This window comes from Chelonia mydas, chromosome 10 (assembly GCF_015237465.2).
Source record: "Chelonia mydas isolate rCheMyd1 chromosome 10, rCheMyd1.pri.v2, whole genome shotgun sequence".
NCBI lineage: Eukaryota > Metazoa > Chordata > Testudines > Cheloniidae > Chelonia > Chelonia mydas.
In genome coordinates, this window is record NC_051250.2 from 28,542,452 (window position 1) to 28,569,504 (window position 27,053).

The 27,053-nt window shown below is 38.6% G+C and overlaps 1 protein-coding gene across 13 annotated transcripts in view; it reads right to left on the reverse strand.

The window, feature by feature from the left end:
• Positions 1-27,053, reverse strand: part of RBFOX1 (RNA binding fox-1 homolog 1) — a 2,389,987-nt gene that overhangs the window by 1,656,673 nt on the left and 706,261 nt on the right. For all 13 annotated transcript variants that reach the window (XM_037911685.2, XM_037911680.2, XM_037911681.2 and 10 more), the window contains exon 3: positions 22,418-22,450. In XM_037911685.2, the coding sequence (XP_037767613.1) occupies positions 22,418-22,450 (33 nt within the window). The remainder of the gene's footprint in view (positions 1-22,417; positions 22,451-27,053) is intronic.

Sequence of the window (27,053 nt, forward strand, 5' to 3'; positions counted from 1 at the left end):
TTCAAATAAACGGGGAACCAAGGTAGTACATAATATTAATAAGAAATAATACAGACATTTCCCCAATTAATCACAATTAGCATTTATCATTACAATGCTTTTCTGAAATCACAAATCTGAACTATTTGCGAAGAACCTCTAAAAATCTCTCTGTATTATGATCCCCCAATTCTGGCCACTGTTTCTTTGCATAAAATGTTAAAATGTTATAAATCTCCTTCCTGGCACTAGTAATGGAGCACAAATAACTTGTGTGAAGGTTTGTTCATGTTAATGAAAAAGGTTCTTCCTGGAGACTCTGTTCTTGGTGGCTGCATTAAACACTCGTGGAGAAACTTGCTCTCCTCCTCCGCACAGTGCTTCCCTAGCAATCTGCCAAATGGTAGGCCCACACAGTTGCCTAGCTATTCATCCGTCTCCTAAAGGTTGATGTTGTCCTTGTATAGATTTCTACGGTGGGACTTTCAAAAGTGCTATGGGTTGGCCTAAATCTGTGTCCACTGGAGTCAGTGGTAAAATTCCCAGTGACTTCAAAAGTAGTAGACTTAGGCCAACACCAGAAAATGATTGAACAGAAGTTCTGAAAATTCTTAGGGCTAGTCTACACTGACAATGCTAAAGCGCTGCCATGGCAGCACTTTAACGTGCCTTGTGTGGCCGTGGCTCAGCTCTGGGAGAGAGCTCTTCCAGTGCTCTAAAAAAACCACCACCACGAGAGGGGTGGCTCCCAGAGCTGGTGCACTGTCTACACTGGCGATTTACAGCGCTGAAACTTGCTACGCTCAGGAGTGTGTTTTTTTCACACCCCTGAGTGAGAAAGTTGCAGCACTGTAAATTGCCAGTGTAGACAAGCCCTTAGATATTAGATTAGAAATTAGACGAAGGTTTCTAACCATCAGAGGAGTGAAGTTTTGGAACAGCCTTCCAAGGGAAGCAGTGGGGGCAAAAGATCTAACCAGCTTTAAGATTAAACTCGATAAGTTTATGGAGGAGATGATATGATGGGATAACATGGTTTTGGTAATAAATATTCATGGTAAATAGGCCCAATGGCCTGTGATGGGATATTAGATGGGGTGGGATCTGAGTTATCCAGGAAAGAATTTTCTGTAGTATCTGGCTGATGAATCTTGCCCATATGCTCAGGGTTTAGCTGATCGCCATATTTGGGGTCGGGAAGGAATTTTCCTCCAGGGCAGATTGGAAGAGGCCCTGGAGGTTTTTCGGCTTCCTCTGTAGCATGGGGTACGGGTCACTTGCTGGAGGATTCTCTGCTCCTTGAAGTCTTTAAACCACGATTTGAGGACTTCAATAGCACAGACATAGGTGAGAGGTTTTTTGCAGGAGTGGTGGATGAAATTCTGTGGCCTGCGTTGTGCAGGTCAGACTAGATGATCATAATGGTCCCTTCTGACCTAAAAAAATATCTATGAAGACAGAAAATGCAAACCCTTAGAGGTTTAATGTGTGTGCATAATTTTTATGAAAGTTAATGGCAGTTGCACACATACATGAAGGCAAAAAGAGAACGCAAAGTAGGCTATAAGCTTCTTGGGCTTTAATTCCCCTTGTTTCATGTAACATGTGCAGGGGGAGATTTTCAAAGGCACAGAGGCTCAATAGGTGCTAAACTCCCTCTGGCTTTCAGTTGGAATTGTGAACTTAACTTCCCTCTGTGCTTCTGGAAATATCATCTGCAGTGTGTTAGTATATCTCTGGACAAAAATCACAGTAACTGAAGAGTGACAGGGCTGGAGGAGGACTATGATTAACACTCACCAAATCAACATGTAAAAAGTGTTGGATGTTTACTTAAAAAAATAATAGTTTTACAAATTTATTACATTAAAATGACAATGCTTGAACATTGTTGAAATATTTCAGTAACTATGCTTTTGTTTTACATTATTCAAGCATTTTTATACATTACCCCCTACCTGCTATTTTTGATTGCATTTTGACAAAGAAATCTAAATGGGAATACCTGGCAGATGATACTTCACAGCAGTTATCTTTTATTCATAGCCCAATAGAGGAATCCAGACTAGTACTAACTGCTTCTAATTGTTATTTTAAGGAAATATGTTGAATATCTGCTTTGAGTCAAGCTACATTAAAGCTCTATTTTCCCCCCTTTTCCCCCATATTGCATTTTAATCACTTGCCATGATAGAGGTTTTTTGGTGTGTGTTTTTTGTGCATGTCTACTGTATGTTTCACTCATCAGCAAAGATGGCAATAAGGTTCCAAACTGCAGGTGCTCCACACAATCATCCACACGGCCATTACTGTGCAATGTTTCCTTTATCAAATAATTCAGGCTTGGACTTGTAAGTACAGTTACAGATTGCAATCTTCACCATCAGCCATGCATGCCCTAATGGAGCCCTTCAAACGTGTGTGTGTTGGAAACTCAGGGGAGCCAGAGCATATGCTATGAAGGAGAATGGGGGAGTGCAACGAGATTGTCCAAGCAATTTCGACATTCATCAAGCTAAAGTGAACCTCTGCTCCATCTGAAGTTGCTTGCTATACATTGCAGACTAGTTCAGGAGGGGTTTTCCTGGCATAAAGGGTAGCACAGAAATAAGTACAAAGGGGTCGTGGGACAATTGTGTATTGAGGCTGGTGTATCATTGCTAATCTGTCACAAGCTATCCACTCTCAAACAACAGATCTGTCTTCTGCTCTATATGCCTTCTTGCATCTTTGGTCTTGTGGGTCCTAGTTTCTTGAATGCTTTACCACACCGAACTTGCAAGTTTTTAATTCAATCTACTCTTGAAAAATATTTGTTCCTGCATTTTTTTTCTTGTAACACTAGTGTAATTTGGTTTTTATGTCTCCTCTGATATCTTCACATCCTCCCTAAATGGCTTGTGAAATGATTCACTCTATGAAAGATATTATATCCAATAACAATTGCTTCCTCACTGTAAGTTTAGCATAGCTGGGCATACAAATTTCTTTTTGTTTGTTTGATGTTAATATTGATGTTATGCCCACTTGGTGCGGCACTTTGTCTCTCTCCAGTGGCGGGTCGGACACAGAGGTTGATAAGCCTGGTATGACCTTGGCTAACAGAGCTGAGTCTTTTAACTCAGACAGTAGAGGCTAATGCATTAAGATCCCGAGATTGATTTCTACTGCCAGTGACCCACCCAGGGGTGTTGGTGTTACACGAGATAAGCCCTAACCTAACAAATTCAGTCTCAAGAGATCCACCTCTGAACTTTGAGTCTCTAAGTCAATGTACAGTCTGGCCATATGAGCTAACTCAGTGCAAGACAACAGTAATCAACATACAGGCTATGTCTCCTAAAATATTGCCATTTTTCATAAGATTCTGTATTTCTCTGAATTTAGAAAACTGTTATATAATGTAGGCTTTGTATGGTTTACAGCTGCCACATTCCATCATCTCAGACTGTCTCCCCCCCTTCGCCCCTCCCCCCCCCAGTGAAATCTTTGGATCACTTACCCATAGTGTAGATTCCTTTTTTTGTCTGGTAGTTGCCAGCATAAACCATCTACACCTCAAACTCTATGATGTTCTTTTTGTTTGTTTGTTTTTAAATTCCTTCCATGCTATAAAGAGGTGTTCAGCTGAGAGGCACTTAGTTTCACTTGATGATCCCCAGAAAGGCTAAAGCATAAACATTGCCTGAACTCCAAACAGAAAAAAAGAATGTATTGTTGTGCTTGGAGCGTGATTTGAGAGCCTGCTAGCAAAGTAACTAAGTTTAATAAATTGAATGCAATGAGCTTCATTTGATAGCTGGTGTCTACACCAAGCTTCTAAGAAACTCCATCCACCTCAGCTGTCCAGCAAGATAAAAGAGTACCATATATTCTCGGCTAGCAAAAAAACAAGATACAGCAGGAATTTTAGATACAGCAGCTCTAGTTTGCAGGTTAGACCATGATGGCAGTAAATGATTTCTAGATGTTTGTGGAAGCAGCAGTATTCAGAGCTGGTTGAATATTATTAAATCGAACACACTCACACAAAAGGGAGTGTTTTCTTTGGTGAACAAATCATTTGTAAATCATTTCTAATTTCTGAAAATACATTTGTTATTCACCAAGCACTTTGAATGAATAATTTGCAGACTATGGGTGGTCTGTAACCTGTTTGCAAACTGTTCATTACAACCCCTAAATTGAGCCCCTGCTGCAATGGCAGAGAAACACAGAATCACTGGGGCATAAAAATGCCTCAAGAACTTGCCTTGTAATGACCTCTGGGACAGGATCTTTTCTGGGGTGGATGGGAGGGGATACACAGCTGGCTTTATATACCCTGCTGAAGGCCTCTAACACCTGTGATATTCCCCTTGGAGGGGGTTGCATGTGCATTATGGGTTCTTTGGATGGGATCCCAGTAAGAAAAAGTGCAACAACTTTTGCAAAAGTAATGAATTGATCTAACATAGAGACTGGGTTCTTCATTTGGGGGAACAGTTTCCAGCTAAATTCAAGTGGCAGTTGCTTCTGCCACAAGTCAAGTATTTTAATTCTGTCAGCCAATAAGAGTCCAATCAGATTAATGTCCTTCTGCCAGGAAGGGAGAGCAGTGTGCTTCTGTCAGCTGTGTAACAGCAAAAGGAAGAGCAGGGAACTGAGTGTTTGAATGAGTGTCTGGCCTCCTGAGCTGAGCAATGCCAACGCTTCTCTGAAATTATTATTATTGCGAAGAAGGAAGAAGGTGCATGTCACCTGTGACTTGCCCAAATGCTCCACTTGCCTACGGGGGGATAACAAGCACTCCTCTCAAATCCCTCCGTACCTTTCCTATATGTCTGTGTGGGATCGGGGGGAGGGAGATTTCCCCCTTCCCTACTCTCCCTAACTGCTTCACATTTCTGGGGATGGGGGGGATGCTCTCTCCCTTCTTGAGGGTGCAGGCTAAGGGGAACAAGGGTACCTTTTCCCCCTGCCCTGCTGTCACAGGGCTACCAGCAGCCTCTTCAGACAGCCTCTTCCTATGCAGAAGCAGCCTCTTCAGACAGCAACTGCTGCTTCATCTGGCCCCAGACCCTGCAATGGAGCAACAAGTCAAGCTGAGTGAGGGGAAGATGAGCAGTGTTAGACTTGTAAACAGAAAGAGGAAGGAGAGGGCTTTAAATGTATCAATAAAAAGGAGAACAACTCTGGCCATTTACCACCTTGACATTTACCTTCACAAGTGGTGCCAATGAGGAAAATTGCACTTTAAAGTATGGTGTGTATAAAGCTTGCGGCAGAAGAAAGACAACATTCCTGACCTTCCTTTAGAAAGCAGAAAGAAAGAAGCTCCTTTCTGCTTCAAAAATTCACCTGCAAATTAGCTCATAGAAAACCTGCTTTTTATAAAGCAAAAAACCTCCCAGACGACCCAAATGCTAAACTTTACAGTCTTTGTTTTTACAATCAATTTTTGGTACTATTGGAAAATCACTTTGAAGAATCCACTGAAGAAAATGTTCAAGAAATTGATGCAATAGTGTTAGGTTATAGTATGGCATTTTCCTTGTGATTCTACAATAATGTTTACTTCCATTTAGAAAGGTTTTAGGTGCCTGATTTAGATTTTTAAAGAGACAGTTAAGATTATTTGTTGGACTAGATGACCTTCTGGGGTCCCTTCCAACCCTGATATTCTATGATTATGATCTTTTATTGTCTTCACTACTTTGCTATAGATATCATATTACAATCTTATCTTATCTTATTTCTACTGAAAATATTTTATGGAGCAGTGGTTTGGATTCTGCTGCAGTGTTATTTTTTGCACCTTAAAATAATTGTTCATCTTTCAACACTTCCCCAAATTTGTATCCAGTAGTTGAGCTGGCGGCTGCTGTAATACTTAGTAACCCCCTCTTGCTCCCCCCAACAGGCAGACTGATTGGAGAGAAGGCATAGTATGTTTAATAACTGCATGAGGCTCTACTAAGACTCCGTCTGCTCATGCTTCAGATGTATACAGTTCTCACAGGGAATGAACTTTAACATAGGATTTAGTAGTCACTCCCATACTAATAATGTGATAGCTTTTTCACTGAAGCATGCCACATTTTTTCTTTGCACACCATAGGATATGCCTCAGTTTAAGCATCAATTGAAACTACACTTTTTCTATGCATATACATTGACCGTGACTGGCATAACTGACTATTGTTTCAACTGAGACGTACATACTAAAGACTTAGTGAGTGTATCTAGACAGCAGCTATCTAACACATCATTATCCTCAGTTTGCACTGAATGAATCTTGCAGTTAGGTTGAGATGGTTGATCTCATTAACATTCGTAGCTATCAAATCTAAAAGTATTAGAGTTAACCAATCTATTGGTAAGGACCTAGTTGTGCCTTAGAGTGAAAGATCTTTGCAGAAATAAATGACTGAAGGAATGTTTAGGAGCTGAATCAGTGCAGTGTAGCCATTTCTTCTATTACATGATTAGATATATTAAAGTTCTGCAACTGAATCCCTGCCTGTCAAAACTCTGCTTAAAATATTTTTGGACCAAATTCATAACACTGTGAGCTGATGGTTTTTGCATAGTTAACAATGGAGAAATTGGGCTGATCATTCAAAAACAAGACCTTCTTTTATTTCTAGGCTTCTTCCACCTTCCCACAAATTAGATAAGTAGGGCCAAATTCTATGTTAGTGTCAATTGGCAGAGGTCCATCAAAGTCAATGATGCTTTACACCAGCAAAGAATCCAGCCTGTGATACTTTTAAATGCAGTGATTTTACTTTTAAAGACTATACTTCAGATTGGTATTAACCCATCTTTTTACATGGTATACACCTGAAATTGTTTCCCCCAAGTCATAGGAAAAAGCTACTTCCTTTATTCAGAGTATCACTGTGTTGCACTTTACTCATTGTTTTCTACATGTTTTTATTGATTTTTATTTAAAAAGTGTCCAGGAATTTTTTACATTACAAAGTCCCTATACATTATTTTAAATTGTATTCATGAAATTATGCACTTTAGTGATCAGAAATATCATTGCTATAAATTAATTTTGAAAAGAATAACATAGCACTTCTTTGCTCCATGCCAATGGGTCTGAGAGACACTGTAATAGCTCATAACCAAATAAAAACAAAGACCAAAAAGTAAAACCAACCAAAAACCCCACCCCACAGTAACAACAACAAAAACACTATATCCACTAATGAAAGTAACTTCGTAACAACGAAATTTCTAATGCAAGTTCTTCAGTGTATTAATCAATGATATTTAGATTGTGATTGATACTCTCAATGTACTACCGCCTGGCAGATTAGCCACTGGCCAACTGGGTCTGTGGCCAAGGGCCCCAGCCTATTGGAGAGGCCCCCAGAAAATGCGTGCCCCCGCGCTCTGACCTGTTCCACCTGCTGGCCTGGTGTTCCTACCGGGGAGTGGGGTCTTGCCCCAGTCTGCCCGCTGGCCCGGCGCTCTTGCCAAGGAGCAAGGGAAGCGCCAACCCCACTCCCCGGCAGGAGTGCCTGGGGGGAGGTGCTGGGGGAAGAGGGACTGCAGGCAGAAGGGGTTGGGAGAGGCCTCCGCTTGCTCTGGCCCAGGGCCCCACAAACCCCTAATCTACCCCTGCTTATGAAATAGACAAACCTACTGTGCATTTGATACCCTGCCATTAGACTAATTAGACAAAGGTCCAAATCTTGTGGCCTACTCTGCTACTTTTATGCTACTCTGGTGGCACTGGGGGATCAGAGATTTGGTGTATTTCCTTTGCTGAGGATTCTCCCAGTCATGGGAAGTTGCCAGTAGGTGTTGAGCCAGCATAGCTGCCTTCTACACCACCTGTCTCGGCAGCCCCTGGCATAAGGAGATGACATTGCTGGTGCACACACTACTCTGGCAATCCAGAGGTGAACTGTCTCCTGGAAACCATAATCAGCGGATGAGTTTCAAACAATCCTTATGAGGCTCTAAATTTCACTGAGGCTGAGGATGGTGCAAAGCCGTCACTGAGTTCCCAACATCCCACCTCCTAAAATTTTAAATTATTAAAACTGAATACCACTATATTTTGTATTGAAATCTCTTTTGAGCTTCACAATTGATAACACTTTGTTTGCTAAATATGGATTTTAAAATATGACAGTAAGTAAATCATTGTTGACAATGGATTGTTCACAGCATATGGCCAAAAGATGCATGTGATTTTAATAAGGAGAGTACACAGAAACCTTCTTAATGTTAATCCTTGCAGAAGGAAGAGGTCTATCTCCAAACCAAGATCTGTCAAAGATGTGTATGACAGCTGAAGAATTTATCTCCAAATTCCCTCAGCTTGTAATGTGCCACATGATGACTTTTCCCATGGTAGCAGGGAAGAAGCAAATTAAGATGTCATATATATAATATGGAGATAAAAATAACCCCCACGTCCACATGATGAACAGAATGAAAGTTCAGCATACATATTTGCGCATTAATTGGAACTGCATGATTCTGTCTTGTTCTATCAAGTCACTACTGTATGTTCTGTAGGAAATGTCTCCCTTGCAGTGATTAAGCCAACTTTATCACACAAACATATATACACTTTTCCTTAATTATCTTCTTGCCTTGGTTTGCCAAAATAGAAAAGTGCTACCTGTGTGTATCATATGACTGAAAATTTATACACATGAATGTTTATATCTTACTAGATTATGTTAACTTGAAGATAATCTGCACTGAATACCAATTTTTATTGTAATAATCACAGAACAAAGGAGCTTGATCAACTTTGTAGCCTGTATATTTTTAAGGCATACTCTCTTTTCCTGGGAGAATTTTAGTTTTTGCCTCACAGTTATAGTTTCCATTTTTATCACAAAGATCAACATAATACAGATCCACAGTTCTGACAGCTTGATACTCTTGAAATTCACAACAAAATGACTGAGAATGATTTACATGGCTGCTTTAAAACCCTTCTCAACACATGTTAAAATTGCTCTATAGGCAGCAAAATCTCACAACATTTAGAAAGCAGACATAAAACTAATCAAGGAAATAAAACAACAAAGAGAATGCATTTACAACATAATGTTTCATTAAAGTCAATGATTTGACACCTGTCTGAGGTCAATTTATTTTCACTGCTGTGCCACCTTCCCCTTTTAACCTCAGGTTAGATATTTGAGTACTATATGTGCAGTCTGGTGATGCTGATCAGATTTGCTCAAGGGCCAGGTCTTTGTAGGTGTAAACCAATTTCAAATGACATAATGATAACACATATTGGATAGACCTAAGTAATCAGTACTCCATGCCCACTTATTAATGGTACTCACAAGCCTGTATGGTCCTCAAGTCCAGCCATCATTCCTCCTCACTTCAGATGCCTAACCTACTGGTAAACCTTTAGCCCTGCAAGAAGGTACGTGGGAGTTGCTCACAAGGGTAGATCAATAACAAAAGTGGACTTTTGAGGAAAATCGCCTTGCCCTGGTCTCAGAAAAAAGCCAGAAAAGAAAGAAAGACAACTGTCACACAGCAATCGTGGCCCAACCCTGTCTTCCAACACCACCTGCAATGTCTGCCAATGAGCCTGTGGCTCAAGGATCAGTCTCTTCAGGCACCTAAGGACCCATGAAAAATATAACCTGTGAAAGATCATCCTCATCCTTGAGGGATCGCTGATGAGATGAGATCAATAACATTTTCTTTCTTTGATTATCAACATTTTGGAAGAAAGTTTAACTTCAGAATTTTTGGAGCATATCAAGTCTAAGCAGTACTGAGACGTTTGTCAGACAAGTTCTACAGAACTGGATAAGGACACTTCCTCATGGACAGAATGTTTTGTGAATTCTGGTTAAATAAACAATCAAAACTGCCATCATAGCCCGTGTTCTGTGATTAGACACTTGACCATAGGTACAGGGATTTTTAGCAGTCCAAATGTGTGTGCTGCCAGCAGGGCAGAACAACATTGAAGAGTCAGAAGGACAAACAGGAAGAGGACTAGGAAAAGAGCAAAAAGCAGAGCTTTAGGGAGTCACAAAGGGCGAGGGAGTCCTGTAAAATCCAAAGAGACCCAAACTTTGCCATATATTAAAGCAAGTAATAAGAGGATTGTTTTTCAAGAACAAATAGATTCTATTAGGGTAGAATGCTTCCAATAGCCTTTAACTGAAACTAATTTGTATAACTGCCACTGGTAAGTGATCCATTTTCTCATGAAAGCTACAAAGCTGTTGGTGTTAAAGTTATGGCAGTCCTAATTGTGGGCTATTATAATAAGACACTCAATGACTACAGTAATTAAGACCATGTAAGACCCTAACTAGCACCAGATTGTGATGTAACTAAGGTCCTAAACTCAGAAAGGCTAAGGCCCCAATTCTGCACTTGTGCAAATACTTAACTTTAAGCACTTGATTAGTCCCACTGACATGAGTAAAGTGAGTACTGATATGAGTACAGTGAGGAACATCTATTGGACTTTGCAGGATCAGGGCCTTGATCACTGGGGCTACTCATGTGAATAAAGATTACCCATGTGAGTAAAGCTTTGCAGAACCAGCCGTAAACCATAGGTCACAATTTAATGCTATTATTTAGGAAAGTAAAGAATATTATGTAAAACAAACGGTTGATTTCAAATTATATCCCTTGTAAAAATGCCATTTTAAATAATTTACATCAGTAAACTATTGGTTAGCTGAACACATCCAGTTGAATAGGCTGAAAGACATTTCTAACACTTTCCTTTATGAAGGTAAAGTTTTATAATTTACATCCATTTTATTGTCAAACTATTTGCCTTTCTATATTATAAGCTTTTGTTAGTGCTGTACTTCTATCAGTAAACCAATCCACAAACCATAAATTATTTCCTACAGTTCTGACTTCATTTATTTTCATATCATTATACATGCCAACCTTTTGACTACTTGAGATCGAAAGAGTTGCTCTCCAAGCTCATATTTCACTCCAGCTCTCATATTTTATATGGCAAATTAGACTTTACAGTAGCAGCTACAACAGGACTTTGTCTCTCATGTTGCATAGCTCTAAATGATTGTAGAGGTTTTCAGTACATATTCTCCTCAACTCAAGGGGCCTAATCTTGTACACCCATATTCACACAAGGACTACTGTCATGAGAAAGGGTTTGCAGACTCAGACCCTGTCAAAAAATCCAGATGAGCTGGGAAACTATGTTTGCAAGCAATGCACATTTTAAACCACTAAAATTTGTGGAACACTCAGAATTCAAACTCTAACTAACATAACCCTATGCAGAATAGATAATGCTGGGACAGGAAACAGATACTTTGTCGGCAAAGGTAGGGATTTTCAAATGAGTTTAAAGGAGTTAGGCACCCAAATTATGCTGTTTAATATAATATAATTCCTGTGTGCTCCTCCAAATGTATTTTCAGCCCATGTTTAAAAGATGCCCCATTAGCTCATTTGTGATGTTATTTGCTACAGCTAGAAAGTCCAGTTCTTGCATTTCTAGTCATTAGCAGTTTAGGGAGAGATTTAGAAGGGTATTTAAACACCTAAAGATGAAGACAGGTGCCTGGTGGAATTTACAAAGGCTGTTAAATGAGTTAGGCACCTAAGCCCCATGCAAGTCAATGTGAGTTAGGCACGTAGCCTGCACAGGCACTTTTGTAAATTCCACTACACGTCTAAATACCCTTGTGAATTTGACCCCTACTAATTAATTCCTAACTCTTCTTCAAATGCATAGGAGTCATTTAAAGCTATATCCAACCTCTGTTTTGGGCAGACATTCATAGTATGTCCCCTCTGCTGAGTGCCGGAGCCTTGCAGTTCAACTCCCCATTGGAAGAGAAATTAGTTGACAAAGAGACCAGAGGTGTTCTTAATGCCAAGTTTTTATTTACACCAGTTCTGCAAAAGGATACAGGCAATACTCTCCCAAAAAACTAATGCCCAGTTGCCCCAGGGAGCAACTCTGCCTCAAGAATTGACTCTCAGTGAGAATACTTAAGTCAGAGAACAACTTTTCTTGCCATTTGCTATAGCTTCTTAAGATCTGTATCTGAAAACCAACAAGACAGCAGTTCTTCCAAGACTAATAATTTACTCACAATAAGAAAAAGAATCTGTAAGACTATGGGTAACGGTGCCAACCGGTGACACCCATCATAACAGTGATATTAAAACAATATGACACCACAGTCTCAGAAACAAACTCTTCTAAATCTCAATTAATCTGTTACAAAGCTCTCTAACCACTCCAACCCTACTACTCATCCTTCCACCAGGAAAAGCTAGGGAGGACAAATTGCCTTGCAACAGAAGGTCAATACATTAACAGTGGAGGTGCAGTTTTAGTTTCTGACTGTAGCTTCACAGGATCTCCATCATTAGAGACTGGAACGGGCAAGTACTGAATCAGCATATTCCCCAGCCATGCTGCCTTCCCATTTTTAAAATTATATATTTATTGTTTTATTATTTATAAAACTATCCAAAAGTTTATGAATTGATCTAACAAAATACAAGGAGCTTTTTTTTTCTTCTTCTTTTTAAACAGCAACCGTATTTGAATGAGGTAAGAAAAGCGACAAAAAGGAGAGAAGATATGGGGGAGGAGGGAATAAAAGAAACAAGAAAAATGAGGAGAGGGGCAAATTGATAAAGTAGGTTTTTGCATAAGAGAACATTCAAAACTGAGACAAGGTAGGTGAGGTAATATCTTTTATAGGACCAACTTCTGGTGGAATGTACAAGATTTTGAGCTTCACAGCGCTGTTCTACAGGTCTGGGGAAGGCATCTGTTTGTACCTTTCACCAACAGACGTTAGTCCAATAAAAGATATTACTTCACCTACCTTGTCTCTCTGATCTCCTGTGACCAGTACAGTTACAACAACACTGCAGACTGCATTCCAAATTGCAGTAATTGGCAATGGTATTTTGAGCAAAGTATGTTGAGTAAGGTATTTTGGCTTCAGAATACAGAAACAGAGTAACAGAAGTAGAAAACCCATGGCAGAGTAGTCACAGAAAAAGAAAGAGAAAAATAAGGGAAAAAACATTCCTGCTTTTGGTGCACACTGGTGCCCAACTGTTCCCCTGGCAGAGAGGAGCATTCAGCTGCCAGGGGCCCGGCACCCTAATTTCTGCAAGAAGAAAATTGATTAAATCAGGATAGGCCAAAACTGTTCCTTCCCATTACACTGAGAGTTGGTCTCACTTTTTTAAAGAAATGTCTTTTTATACATATATATGTACACACACACCCACAATCTGCATTTTTATCGATGTGTTCTGAGTTAAAAAGTAGCATCCCAATCAAAGCACAGTCAGGCACAGTCTGGTGGACAGGAAACAGGTCTGAAGCTCAGAATACCTGGGTTCAATTTCTGGCTTTGCTGTGTGACTTTGGGCAGGTCACTTTGCCTCTTTCCCCCTCACCTTTTGTTTGTCTTTACTTAGATTGGAAGCCCTTTGAAATATGGACTATTTTAGTATGTGCCTGTACAGTGCCGAGCACGATGAGGACATTACTGTAACACAAATAAATAATATCAGCAAGTACAAGTGCTCTGAATGGCCTCTCTACCATTTATTAATGTTTAAAGAAACCTTGCATATGCCACCACCATATTATTAATACAAATACATTTACACAGTACCATAAATGTACACAGTGCTTTACAAACATTTAAGTAAAAGCAGAATGAAGCAGCTGTCAGTTCTGTCAGAGGATTTTTTAACACAGCAGCAAAAGGGTACCAAAATGTAATACATTTGCTGGCCTTTTCAGAAACATGCTACCCACTAGGTCTGACCTATTCTTTCAGTGTAGGAAAGTGGGGAGGGGAAGAGAGTGGGAGGGGTGCTCACAATGACATTTCTTGATAATCAAGGTCCTTGCTGATAGCAGCGTAAGTCCAGCCAGGATTTTGTTGTATTTTGAGCCACACAAATATCTGAACTACTCTGCAATGCTTCTTAAGGTCTAATTCAATAACCTCCTTCTCTTTGAACTGATTTGGGTTTCTAGTAATTTTTGTTTTTTTAAGTTGGGGAGGTTATGGCAACAAAATGGGGATATTATCTCAACACTTTAGTGGTCTTTTCTGAATGAATGTAAAAGAAGGCTTCCTTTGCATTACTTGCATAATAGAGCTAGAAATTAATACCTCACGATACTAAACTTGGGATATCTCCTCAAGGCGATCTCTGACATAGGTAGGTCCCAAGACCACCTGAACTTGATCGTATCATTTACTAAACGACAGACACAGGAATGTGGACAACTTTCAGTTAATTTTTCAGTAGTTGCCAGAATGTTACAGCGTATAGGGGAGGAGATGCTGTTCTCCCCAGAGTATATGTTTGATTTTTCTGCAGTGCCATTCCATCTTTACTGTAGTGTAACTCTAGTGACTTCAGTGGAGTTACACTGGCATAAAATTAGTGTTGATGCAATGAAAAGCCAGGACCTGAAACAAGAAAAGTGGTGTAAGCTTAAGAACTTAATTTATTTGAACTCAGAGAAAACTACAAAATTCACAGGATGCTTTGGATTTTTAAAGGAAGAAAAGTTACACTTAACCAGATTTAGAGTGGTGCTATATTTCTAAAGGTCCTGGTAATAACGACAAAAGCAAAACATAAACTTTGTGTTTGGGGATTTTTGAAAAAAAGTAAAACAAGAGTTTTCTACTTCATGTATTTAGAAGTCACTGAAGCAAAGAACCACAGAGCAGAATATTCTCAGATGTCACTGCTGGATTCAACATGGGACAAATTTGAGAGAGACAGCTGCAGGAGACTGGTGCACGAGGATTCAGAGGCATCAGTACGAGACAGGAGAATGATCTATGACTGAGTAGAGCAGCAACGGAAATGGAGCAAACAATTCAAAAATCCCCAGACACCCTCGCCCCTAAAAGGATTTGGCTTAGTCTTAAGAGAACAGCTATAAAGTCCCAGAAAAAGCAGGCAGCATTTGCAGAAAGATGAACAAGATGGCATAATGTGGAAATTCGTTTCACCATAGGCCAGAGACAAACCCTTTAAACAGGTAAACCAGTTCTATGATACACATATAATGTTGGCTAACATCTGCTAGGGATTAGAATGAAATTAAACCACTACTTTCCATGTACCCTTGTGAAAGTAGCATAATTTGAACACATCAGAGGTAAGAGACTAGAATACTTTGTCCAGTGATAGACTTAGAAAGAGATTCTCTAGATTCTCATTTATTTTGTGCAAGTGTAAGTAATTAACCTAGTCATGTGAGATCATAATCCTGAGTGTATGTTTAGCTGCTAATGGTTGTGCACTGTGTCATCCTAGTAAACAGAAAGTCCTCTGTTCTGAACATGTTGCTAGCAGCACACATTTCTGAAGAACTTGCTATACATCTGAATTGAATACATTTGCACAAAGATGGAGATACACCAACATAGCTAAATATAGGGAACAAATCGAGAATCCACACAAATCAATTTTGGGTACAAAGCCAAAAAGTTAACAGAGCAAAGCAAGCTCCAAATCCAGTGTAAACTGGGATGTGCTCCTCTTAGTCTGTTGTTTTTCTCTCCACAATTAGACTTAACACATGAGGAACAAAACAGAGCCAGTCTATTTAAAGTATTTGTAATATGCATAAGAGGGAGTATCTTCGACCTCAGACAATGGGTAAATGCGTGTACATCAACTCAACAAAAACAGAAACAGCTGCTGTTTCAGGTCCCCAAAAGTCACTGAAAAAATATTACCAGAGACATCAATCAGATGATTCACAACATCCAAGATTTGCATGGTAAATTGAAACTGCATATCCCACCAGGCTTACAAACCAAAAAAACTACACAAAAGGAAACAGAAGAGAACTTGGCTATCTATTAAATGTCAGAAAATATTGAGTCAAATTTGTTTATTTCAAGAATACAACAGACATTAGAATTCCAAGGAAGAAGTAACAGCAAGGAATAATAAAAGAAACATTGACAAATGATTCTTTATGCGGTATCTTCTTTATTGCTCTTGGATGCAGACTCTGAACTCTGTTCTAAAGTCTGTGCTTTTCACCTTCAAGGATGAAGTGAACCCCTGTAAATGGAGCATGTGAGACATCTTCCCTGATATCTGGTCAGGCGTGGTCCAAAAAACCTCGCATTTCATGCACAAAGCAGTTGTTTATATTCTGCTCCAATCATAAAAAATGGTTTTCTGGATTTTTATTTTTAACTAAATTACAGTTCATTTTAAGAGCAAAAAGAAGTTTATATTAGAGCTTAGAAATTGTTTCTCATGATACAATTAAAAAAAGATGTAACCCATTTTGCAAGTCCTGTGCTCCCACAGGTGAACTCATGCCTCCACAGCCTCTTCCTCAAACCATTTTCACCCTGGAAAAACTGAACTTGTCGTATTTTTATAACATACTTTATAAAGACCAACAAGAATTTTAGAGTAGAAGAGGGTGAGATTGGCTCTTGGGTTTTATCTGTTTTACCCTAAAGCCCTAAGTTAAGTCTCACACTGAGGTAGCTGACAGTAAGACTGTTGGACAGATAGGCAGAGAGACGTGAACTATCTTGTCCAAAGCCATATACAGTATTGAGTCAGTGGCAGATCCAGGAAGAGAACATATGTGTTTAGGTTCCCCGTCACGTATAGAAGTAGAAACATATTAGTGACCTTCACCTATGCAGGCAGAGAAACAACTTAGGTATGCCCTAAATATTTACCTTTAACAGGAATTTTGGAAAGGTACAAAAATTTGTCCAAAGCCATGGTGGAAAACGACAAATCCTCTCTATATGAGAAAAGCCGGCATCAGGGACAGAAAACAAAAGGATTTTTCCATCAAGGAAAGAAAGTTTGCCCTCTTGTGGAATGGACATAGAGTTGGGGTTTCTAATCCTGTGTGTTTTGGATCACTCATAGGGTATGTCTGCATAGCAAAAAACAAATAAACAAAACAAACAAACAAAACCAACAACCCAGAAACCTTGTGCAGAGAGTGTCAGAGTGCAGATCTACAGACCCAGGCTTGGCACTAAAAACAGCCATACAGACATTCAGGCTTGGTCTGGAGCTGAGGCTCTGAAGCCCAGTGAGGAAGGTGGGTTTCAGAGCCTGAGCCCAAGTGTCACCTGGTTGTTTCTAGCACCTTAGCACGAGCCCCAAGAGCCCAAGTCTGTAGGCCTAGGATCTTAGATTCACTGCCGCGGAGGGAAAAGAGGTTTGCTATGTAGACTTACCCATAGGGGCTGAATGCTCCACATGACCCATTTAAAGCAGCATAGTTGGCTCCAGCTGGCTGATGCAACAACAACCAGGGGTAAATGGTTAATTAAAAGTGATGGTGGTGGCAGAGGACGAAAAGAGAGGAGGGAGAGGGATTCTGCCACAGACCTATTATTTCCCTTATTGTATTCCCTTGTACCAGAAACATCCTATCTGGCTCCCCTAATTTCAAAGTAGCACAGGGCACTGTTGGCTTCTCACACAATAATTTAGTCCAAGTAAGCACATAAGTAAGACAGTCTAACATTATAGTTTAAGAATAATACATTTACAAATTGTACAATATAGTGGCACATTGTAAGGTTATGTAACTATGGGTCCACATTAATTTTTAAAATAATGTTCATTCCTCTCAAAAAAGGTTAGCATAGCCCAGGTACACTGTTTGTTTGAATGAACATCTGTGAGTTGTCCAACAATACCTTCAGTAGCACTGAAACAGGACTGGGATGTAATATTTTACAGGAAGCATTTTTTTTCAAATGCATTTGCTACTCAAAATGTACAGATTTGAGAAATTTCATTTCTGACGCTGTATTGTAGTAATGAATTGTAAGGAAATCTGATTGCAAAATGCTGAATATTATTGCAATTTAGATAATAAATAGCTGCATTCTAGTCTGTTCTGAAGCCTGTGTTGTAATGACATTAACATGTGCCAATAAGTGCATTATTGGGGAAGAATGCTGAGCTATTTGTGATAAAAATCTTTTTATTAGAATATATATCCACAAGATATTATTTGTAATTTGAATATTTACAAGGGTAGGACACTAAAAGACACAGTGTGGGCAAATTTAGAATTTATTCATGGAAGGCTTCACTGCCTGAATGGTTGACTCTGTCAGTATTTGTTGCACTTCTGTGTTCAAATACGGAAAAAAGGTCTTTGGATTACTTGACAGCTCCTTCTACACATATTCATTTCTCTGCAATCGGGTTGTGGCAACTAGTATTTGAAAAAAAAATTGTTTGCCTCATTCTTAAATATTAAACCAAGATGAAAACATGTTAGTTTTTTTCCTTTAGGTTTTCCTGGGTGTCATATCCTTATAAAATCCAGTAAAGGAACACAGCTAAATAACCAGTGGCAAAAAATAGGATTAAACAAATCATAAGTCTGCATGGATGCACATTTCAAGAACAGCAGCCAATAAACATTCATATAAATTAAGCCTTTAGAAAGCAAAATAATATGAAAGCACTTTGCACAGGTTTAAGTTCCAGCTTTTAAGAACAGACAACGGATCCAAGGAAACACAGTATTACACAGTAACAAAGAATTAAGGAGACTGAATTAATTATTGCATGAACCTAGTGAAAAGGCAAAAAAATGTGATATCCTTGTTTTATGGTCCTCAGCATTCTTCAGGGCTTATAAGATTTAAGTCAAAAAAGCAAATCATCATTCACAAGCAAAATAGAATGTGAACTTAATATGCATCCAAATCAAAATTGAACAAACCTATACTGTCAAATTTAGCAAAGTGTCTATTTGTCATACATAAAAAACAGGTGCTTCAACCAATTGCCATCAAAAAAAATCACAATTTTGTACGACATTATGCACAGTAAAGAAACGAGGTGGATGGGGTAATATCTTTTATTAGACCAACTTCTGTTGGTGAGAGAGACAGGCTTTCGACCTTACACAGGTTTGAGAAACTTACCCAACTCTCCAACAGACATTGGTCCAATAAATTCATCCACCTTGTCTCTCTAATATCCTGGGACCAACATGTCTATAACAACACTTATGCATATTACACAGCCTATTATATAAACACAAAAGATGAAATTTGCCATTGACTTCAACGGTGCCAGGATTTCACCCACATTTTTTACTGCATGCATTTCATAAGTTATGGACCCAATCTTGTAACACTATTAATAGATGTAGTAATTATCTGTGAGTAGTTCCAATGAATTCAATAGGACTACTCACAATAAGAAACACTTTTGCCCTGATTCAAAAAACACTTAAGCATGCTTTCTTCAATGGGACTTTAGCACATAGAGACTGAAGTGATTCCTAAATTGTGGCTATACTTTCCCATAATAAGTGTGCCCTGTTTGGTTAGTTTATTCATGAACTGAAGCACACAAAAATTGTTCATAAAGGTTTTTATTTAATGCAACTGCCAAATGTGCTAACCCTTTAAGATACAAGTTTTGAAACTGTTACCAAAGTGCCAACCAACCAAACTGACAAGAGCAACTCAGGAGTCTAATGATGATAGAAGTTTACACAATCTAGATCAAGAGTCATTATTATAATGGGGAACATTTTCAAAATTAACAACAAAATAGACCATTTGCTCAAGGAACAAAACTGAAAATATTGCCTGCACAATGACAATTTTTTTAAAAAGAAAAAAAATTCAGAGAAGTTAATGTAAACCAGACAGAGTGAGGGTTTGTTTTTATCTATCTATCACTGCAGCCCCTTACTAATGACCAAAAATCAGGCAAATCCCGCTCACATTACTCACTTGAAAGATTAGTATTCAGATGAGCAAAACAAGCAGCATCTATCCCGAATACAGTACTTTAAAGCTAAATAAGAACAATTTGGATTCTATCATTCTTTTTACAGCATGCAAGTGAACTTGTGTCCTTGTTCTTTAAGTTAACTAATACAGCTTATCTATTCTCTTTAATAATGCAATTTAATTTACCAAAGGTTCATATTAAAAATTTATCTGACTGCAGCACTTGGAGTCACGTAGACATTTTGTTACAGTTAAACATTAGCTTTCGAGAACATCACAAATTCCCTACTGTGAGTCTAAGGCCAGTTTCATACAGAAACACTCTGTGAGCTTCCAATTTGACATTACATTTGAATGAGTCAGTAACTGTGCACTGAATAAAAATAGCAGTTGATTATTAAAAGCACAGTGACTGAGATTCCACAGCAATACAGAAATATATGTAAATACAGCTATAACATATAAGTGACTTGTCAAGAAGTGTTGGTTTTTATAAGTTATCAATTACTGTGTAATTCATGCATCCGATGAAGTGAGCTGTAGCTCACGAAAGCTTATGTGTGTTCAGATAAATTAGTTAGTCTCCAAGGTGCCACGAGTACTCCTTTTCTTTTTGCAGATACAGACTAACCTGGCTGTTACTCTGAAAAGTGTATTCCAGTTATCCAAATTCCCTTTATCCAAAAATCCTAGTTATCTGAATGCACAGTGTGTCCCCCATGTCAAATTGCAGCTCAAAATACCATTTCCCTTTATCCATATACCTGGTATCTAAAGCTTTCAGATGTCGCCCAGACCATTCATATAAACGGGAGTGCACTGTATTTAAACATCCAAATTATACTCCATTCGCTGTAAAACTTTAAATGTAAGAATACTGTTGAAGGATTCAGAGTAACAGCCGTGTTAGTCTGTATTCGCAAAAAGAAAAGGAGTACTTGTGGCACCTTAGAGACTAACCAATTTATTTGAGCATAAGCTTTCGTGAGCTACAGCTCACTTCATCGATGAATGCTTATGCTATCACGAAAGCTTATGCTCAAATAAATTGGTTAGTCTCAAAGGTGCCACAAGTACTCCTTTTCTTTTTGCTGAAGGATGTTTATTAACCACTTTGTTAACACTTTGAGCAACAACTATCTCATAATTGTTATATGGCTGCTAACTGGGTTTCGTAATTATTTTATCCAATAAAATCCATGCAACATTAATGAGTTGAATTTGCTTGCAATGTAGCTCTTCAGATTGCATATCTGATCAACAAAATCAATGTACAATTTCTCTCAGCTTAACTCCTGAATGTATACATAAAAGAGAATATCAAAAGTACTGATTCGTTGAAAGTAAGACTTGACAGCCCCAGAATGGGACTTCTGGGGCTTTCATGTCCTTGGGTGGATAACTGGTATTCTATCTGGAATTTAAAAACAAACACCCCTCTGAAATCCTTGGTAAGTCAGTGTTCTTATGAATGTAGCTTTAGATTCTAAAACAAAACAATATCAATTTTTAAATCTGAAGCTGAAGATGCTATTTCCATAGCTAGGAGTTTTAGATATAATTGGAAGAACATTTTCATGAATTCATGAAGCACAAAAGTTGAAGCTCAAAAAGTATTTTACCAAAAATTTGCACACTTCTCTCCAACCCAAATTAGACTTTCTAATCCTCCATATATAACCATATTGATTTAGAAGCAGTGAATAGTGAACTTAGTAATGTATCCCCTTAATAGTAAAGCTAGGTAGTATAATAATAAAACTTTAAATTTTAGTGCAGATTTTAATTTGACATGTAGGTTGCTAGGAATTTAAGCACTTTCCATTTGACTCTATTCCTGCCACAATGAGTATAGTAGTCCAATGTCATCTACCCATGAATGGAGAAGCTGGGAAATCAGTGGGAAAAACATCAAGAAAAGTCACACTAAACTATGACAGTGAAAAGCATCTGGCTCTATTTATACAGTAATGTCTGCAACAAGCATTCTGTGAACAGTAGCAAAATGTAACACTATTGAAATTCCATTATTTAACTAAACTCAACTCTCGTGTCCTGTTGTATTCAAACATCAAGGATCCCAGGTCAAAGGCAGCTTGTCTCACACAAGTGTACTACTCATGAGTGAGGTGAGCTGGATTTGGACTTTGGGAAGAAGGGGATGCCACGCGATCAAATGAAATATAGAGCTGACTCAGTTCCCTTGCCACGTGAAACACAGGAAAAAGTGGTTGGAGCAGGAGAAGGCTAGCAGCATAATACAGAGGCAGTGGATAGAAAGTAATAAAGGGTGTTGGTCACTGTGCTTTAGAGACTATTGTTACAATGCTGTACTAGTATCCAGAGGAAGCCCCATAACTATAAATACTTTCCTGGAAGGAGGTTAAGTTATAATACTGCCAGGACAACTGCAAGGACAGGAACAGAACACAGATTATAGAGACGGAAGAGGACCAGCTAGTGAAACATTCTGAAGCAGTATGTCTGACCCAAAACTATGCAACCTCATAACTCCTTCACCCAAAATCCAAACCAACGCAAAGTCCAACATCACAACTTGTATCTACAATCCAGCAGCATGTACCTATTGCGATCCATAGTCAGTTTTATTTTAAAAAGACACATTCGCGTACATACCACTAGCATAAAAGAGAATTTCCTACCTCAACTTTGCTGACAGCCATTGTTGTCAATACCTGAAAATTATAGGAAAAATACATTAGTATTGATTCAGCAAACCAATAATGGGATTAATTGCCTTTTAAAATAACTGACATCAATTGTTTGTTATGGCTTGAGGGGATGAACAGTAGAGAGAGCTTTCTTTCATTGAACATGGTGATGTAACTGTTTACCTCTCATCCTGATTAGAAGGTGAAAGGGATTTACATTAAAAATAAATTAATATTACCCATTTAGAAGCAGCACACAAATGAAATTAGGGAAGAAATTCTAGACCTTGACCATCTATGAGATACGTTTCTAGACAGAAATGAAGATAAGTACATTAGGAACTCATTCCACTACATACATTCAAAAGGTTCATTCCCCCCCACACACACTTTTTTTGATTTTTTTTTTTTTTAAAACAACATTAGTGGTCATACAAGGTGGCAGATCATGTATGTAACAGGTTATACATAGGCTCCAGCAGTACAATGGCTTTTGTGCAATACACTCCTATGGTCATCTCTAATGGTGAGACAGAAGAATTGACTTTTCAGGGCCATTCAAATCTCAGCCTCTCTGCTGTGATTGCCAAATTCGTGCCAATTGTCATGGTAGATCACTAGGAACTGCACCGACGCAAACAACTCACTTCACCATAGACCATTCAACAGCCATGCCACAGCAATGACATTTTGCCACCACCGATCAGTAACTTGACTACACTCAGAAGTAGAAAGATATGTAGCCCATTACTATAGCCTAGAATCAACCAGTCCCCTGGTTATTAAGAGTTTATTGCTGAAGTATACAGACGTCCATAAGTTTCAATCCACACATTAGACATAATTCTCATTTACATTAAGGCTACTTTACACCATTCTAGACATGTAAAGAGGACTTAAAGTTGGCACACATATAATTTACTCCAATTTTAAGGCAACTTTACACAGCCAGAGTGATGTAAAGTGGCCTTAATGTGAGAGTCAGACTCATTATATTAACATGCATCACATTTAAATTTGAATCATACTCTAGACATAAACTGCAAGACAGTTTTTTGAGATCGGAGGGCCAAATTCTCTCTTCCCTTCTAAGCCTGGGCAGTGAAATGTAGTCAAATGGGGTTGCACTGGCATAAGTGGAAGGAGAATTTAACACATTAAAATAAAACACAGTAGCCTGACATTGCACAGCTAATTAATATTAATAAATTAACAATCTGTGGCTATTTTGCAATAATATGGATGAAAGATTTAGCAGATTCTGCAATGAATATAAAGAGTTGTTTGATATTCTTTGTAAAAGATGTATTTTCGAAAGAAATTTTAAAAGAAAAAAGCCCAAGGACTGATTCTTGCTTATTGTTTTCAAGTGTCCTGAAGGAAGTAATACTATGATGAAAACAGTTTCGATGTGTTAATTATGGAAAATAGTCTTCTGAATAATGTAATACCAGTACCTGACTATAATGCTTTCTGCATGAAAATAATAAAAGTGTCTTTCTGTTTGAGTTAATAAATCCCTTTTTCTTTTTCAATGACACCACTTTTGCTTAGCTTTCGGGACGGTAGTGTGTGTGGGGGAAGGGACCACCGAAGTCTGGAAGCATCCCTCTGCTTGTAGTAAGGTGTATGTGACCAAAAAAGATGATCAAGCATAACTTTCAAAGCGGGGGCAAGGATGAAGACTTCTGAGTGTGAAACAACTGTTCTGAGAAATATCCATGCATGACAGGAATACAGCCTCCCAGGCTGAATACAATGCAACATCTCTCACAAATCAACTCTACTGCCCTAGAAGGTATCTATGATAACATAAGTAAAAATTGACTCGTACGTGAAGCACCAGGATCCATAATAATATACATGGCACTGCATATCATATGGCAGAAATGGAGTCGTTCTGTTTAAATAATTCAACATTCTTCAAACTAATGTTTAATTAACAATCATAAATCATAGCTGCCACTAATATTACAGATCTAACAACATACAGGAAACTAACCAGCTGATTATGGCTACATTGAGAGTAATTGTGATTATCTTTATATGAAAAAAAAAATCTTTTGCAAAACTGTACCTTTCCTAATGTGATCAGTTACCACTTCGCCCTTCCCTTTGCATTTTTGAGTTTGACTATCAGAATGTGAGCTCTCCAGGGCAGCATGTACTTATTTCATATTTGCAAAGTGCAAGAGACTGAAGACAGAAGAGTGGGATTGTGGACAGCTACTGAAAAACAGCATGCTTTTTGTAGGACACTTGCACTGTAATGGCTGGGGCTTAGGAAGCTGAGTCAGTGGTGACTGCTGAGCTGGGGTCAAAGGCAAGAATCGAGACTGGTTATGAAGCTCAGTCAGGATAAAGATACCAAGGTCAATCTTTAATGCTGTCCTGAGCAAAGATGCTTTTGTGAATTGGGGCCTAAGAGAGAGGTGCATTCCAAGCCCAGAGCTTCACAATAATATTTTATTCGATACTGCAAATAAACTTTAGTCTTTGTTCACAATACAATTAGATAATATGAGCTATCTAAAATAAAAGGGATCACCCTTTTAGAGCAGCTGCTTGAAAATCCCTGACACTATGGGCCTGAATTCTTATTATGTTTAAAAAATTCTTCCTTTAACTAAATTGTCAGTGTGAAGAAGCTCTTTTTTTCTTAAACTGATTTTGTAACAGCTGCTGACTTCTGAGAACTAGTAGCAGCTACTTTGGCACCTGATGAGCTAATTGGTATAGCTAGATGAAAAATGAGGATCGCATTGTAGACATGTCTCTTATAGCTCCTTGATCTCACTGTTGAAGGGTGGTGTGTTCCTTTGCAGATTATCTCACTTGCAGTACTTTATTGTTATCGCCTATTATTTTCATGAGGTATTAAATTCTTCTGCTCTGTCTTGCTGTGTCCCTGCTCTGTTATGTCTTATTTAAGGATTCAGTGACTTCATTAGGAGGATTCACAGCTTAGGTGAGGGTTTCCTGTCCTAATCAACTGACACTGCTTTTGGGATACAAAGCCACATGCTCCTATATTAGTTTCTTAAGTAAGCTGTAATTAATTCATCATTTTTGGTAGAAGCAATGTAGGAATTCAGGCTCCAGAATAAAGGGACTTGTTTACATGAGCTACAGCAGACCCTCCTTATAAACTGGACATTTGCCACCCATAATAGTTAAATTCACTGTGTAATTTTCCATTCGAAATATAGGGAATACCACAAATACAGAGGGAAATGTAGATACAGTGGTGCAGGAGCAATCCATGTTTAATGCATCTGAACTTCATGGGATTTTAACACTGAAGGAAAGATCATCTGTAGGTACATGAATGAGAGTGTGCATGTGGAAATTTCCATTAGCCAGCATAAACTGGGAGTTATGTTATTTACTGCAGCCAGCCAAATCATGACTACATGATCCTGTATTTAAAACTAATATCATACTACAAACGAAGTGCAGAATTCAAACTGCACATGCAACCTGAATCATGGCAGTTCTTTAACATCTGAGTGCTTAAACAAGAAGCTGGAATTTTCACTTAACATCATTTTTGAACAAAAGTCCTTAAAATGCTCTTTTAAAAGAATAAAGGTAGAAAAAAAACCAAGACCAAAACAAAACATACAGAGACATTGCATGCTCTAGGATTCAAACTCTTTGCCTGCCAGAAATTATTTAACCATTTGGCTGGACACCACTGTAATATTCCGATTTATGCCACTTAAAAGAGCTGAAGTTTTCTGTGTACCTTAGGAAATCTTTATGAGATAATTTGTCTCTGTAAATTCTTGGAACTGGGAAAGCAAAGCTCTTAAAGGTTCCTTAGACGGGAACTCCTTCCCGCACATCTTGGAATATGTACAGTTCTCCTCCCTGAGCTCTTTGCATCTTACTTGATTGACAGAGAATGAACCAAGGGCTCTGCCAGCTCTGGGTCCACTTTTAAAAGTGTGCCTAAGTCCTCCCTAAATCATTCGAAACGTTAGCTAACACTTTTCATTACTTATGTAAGTTAGCCATGTATGCATACGCAGCACAGCCTTCCTTAGGTGTGTTCTTCAAGAAACTTACTAATCATCATTGTGCAAAATGTGCTGCAAACACATTTAGTAAGGGCTCAAATTCAGTTCACACCAAACCAAAGGCCTTTTCAACTCAGTGAGTGTTTTTTTCCCCCATGCCCAGTCATAACTTTCTAATTTCAGCGGTTTCAGATGTAAAACTTAGAGATTGCAAGAGTTTTTGCAGTGGGGGGAGCATACTGTAAATTTAAGAAAACCATCTACTGTACTTCAGGCATTTGCAGGCTGTTTAGTGAGAAAGGATTCTGAGAACTGGCAAACTCCACAGAAAAAGAGGAAAAACAATTTACAAAGACCAGAATTGACACTGACAATGTAACAGACAGGTCTGGTTTTTTTTTCCCCCTCACCGATAATGCTAGCAAAGCAGCCTGAGAACTTTCCCCCTCAACGGGGAGATGACAGGTGTGCTAGCAAATCAGTTTATTGGAATACAATTTTGATGGATATGAGCCATGTCTCACCGTTTTTTGGGCTCTACAAAACAACAAACAAAAAATGTGAATGATACTGTTCTGCATGACTGAACTTTGGTGGCAGCATCC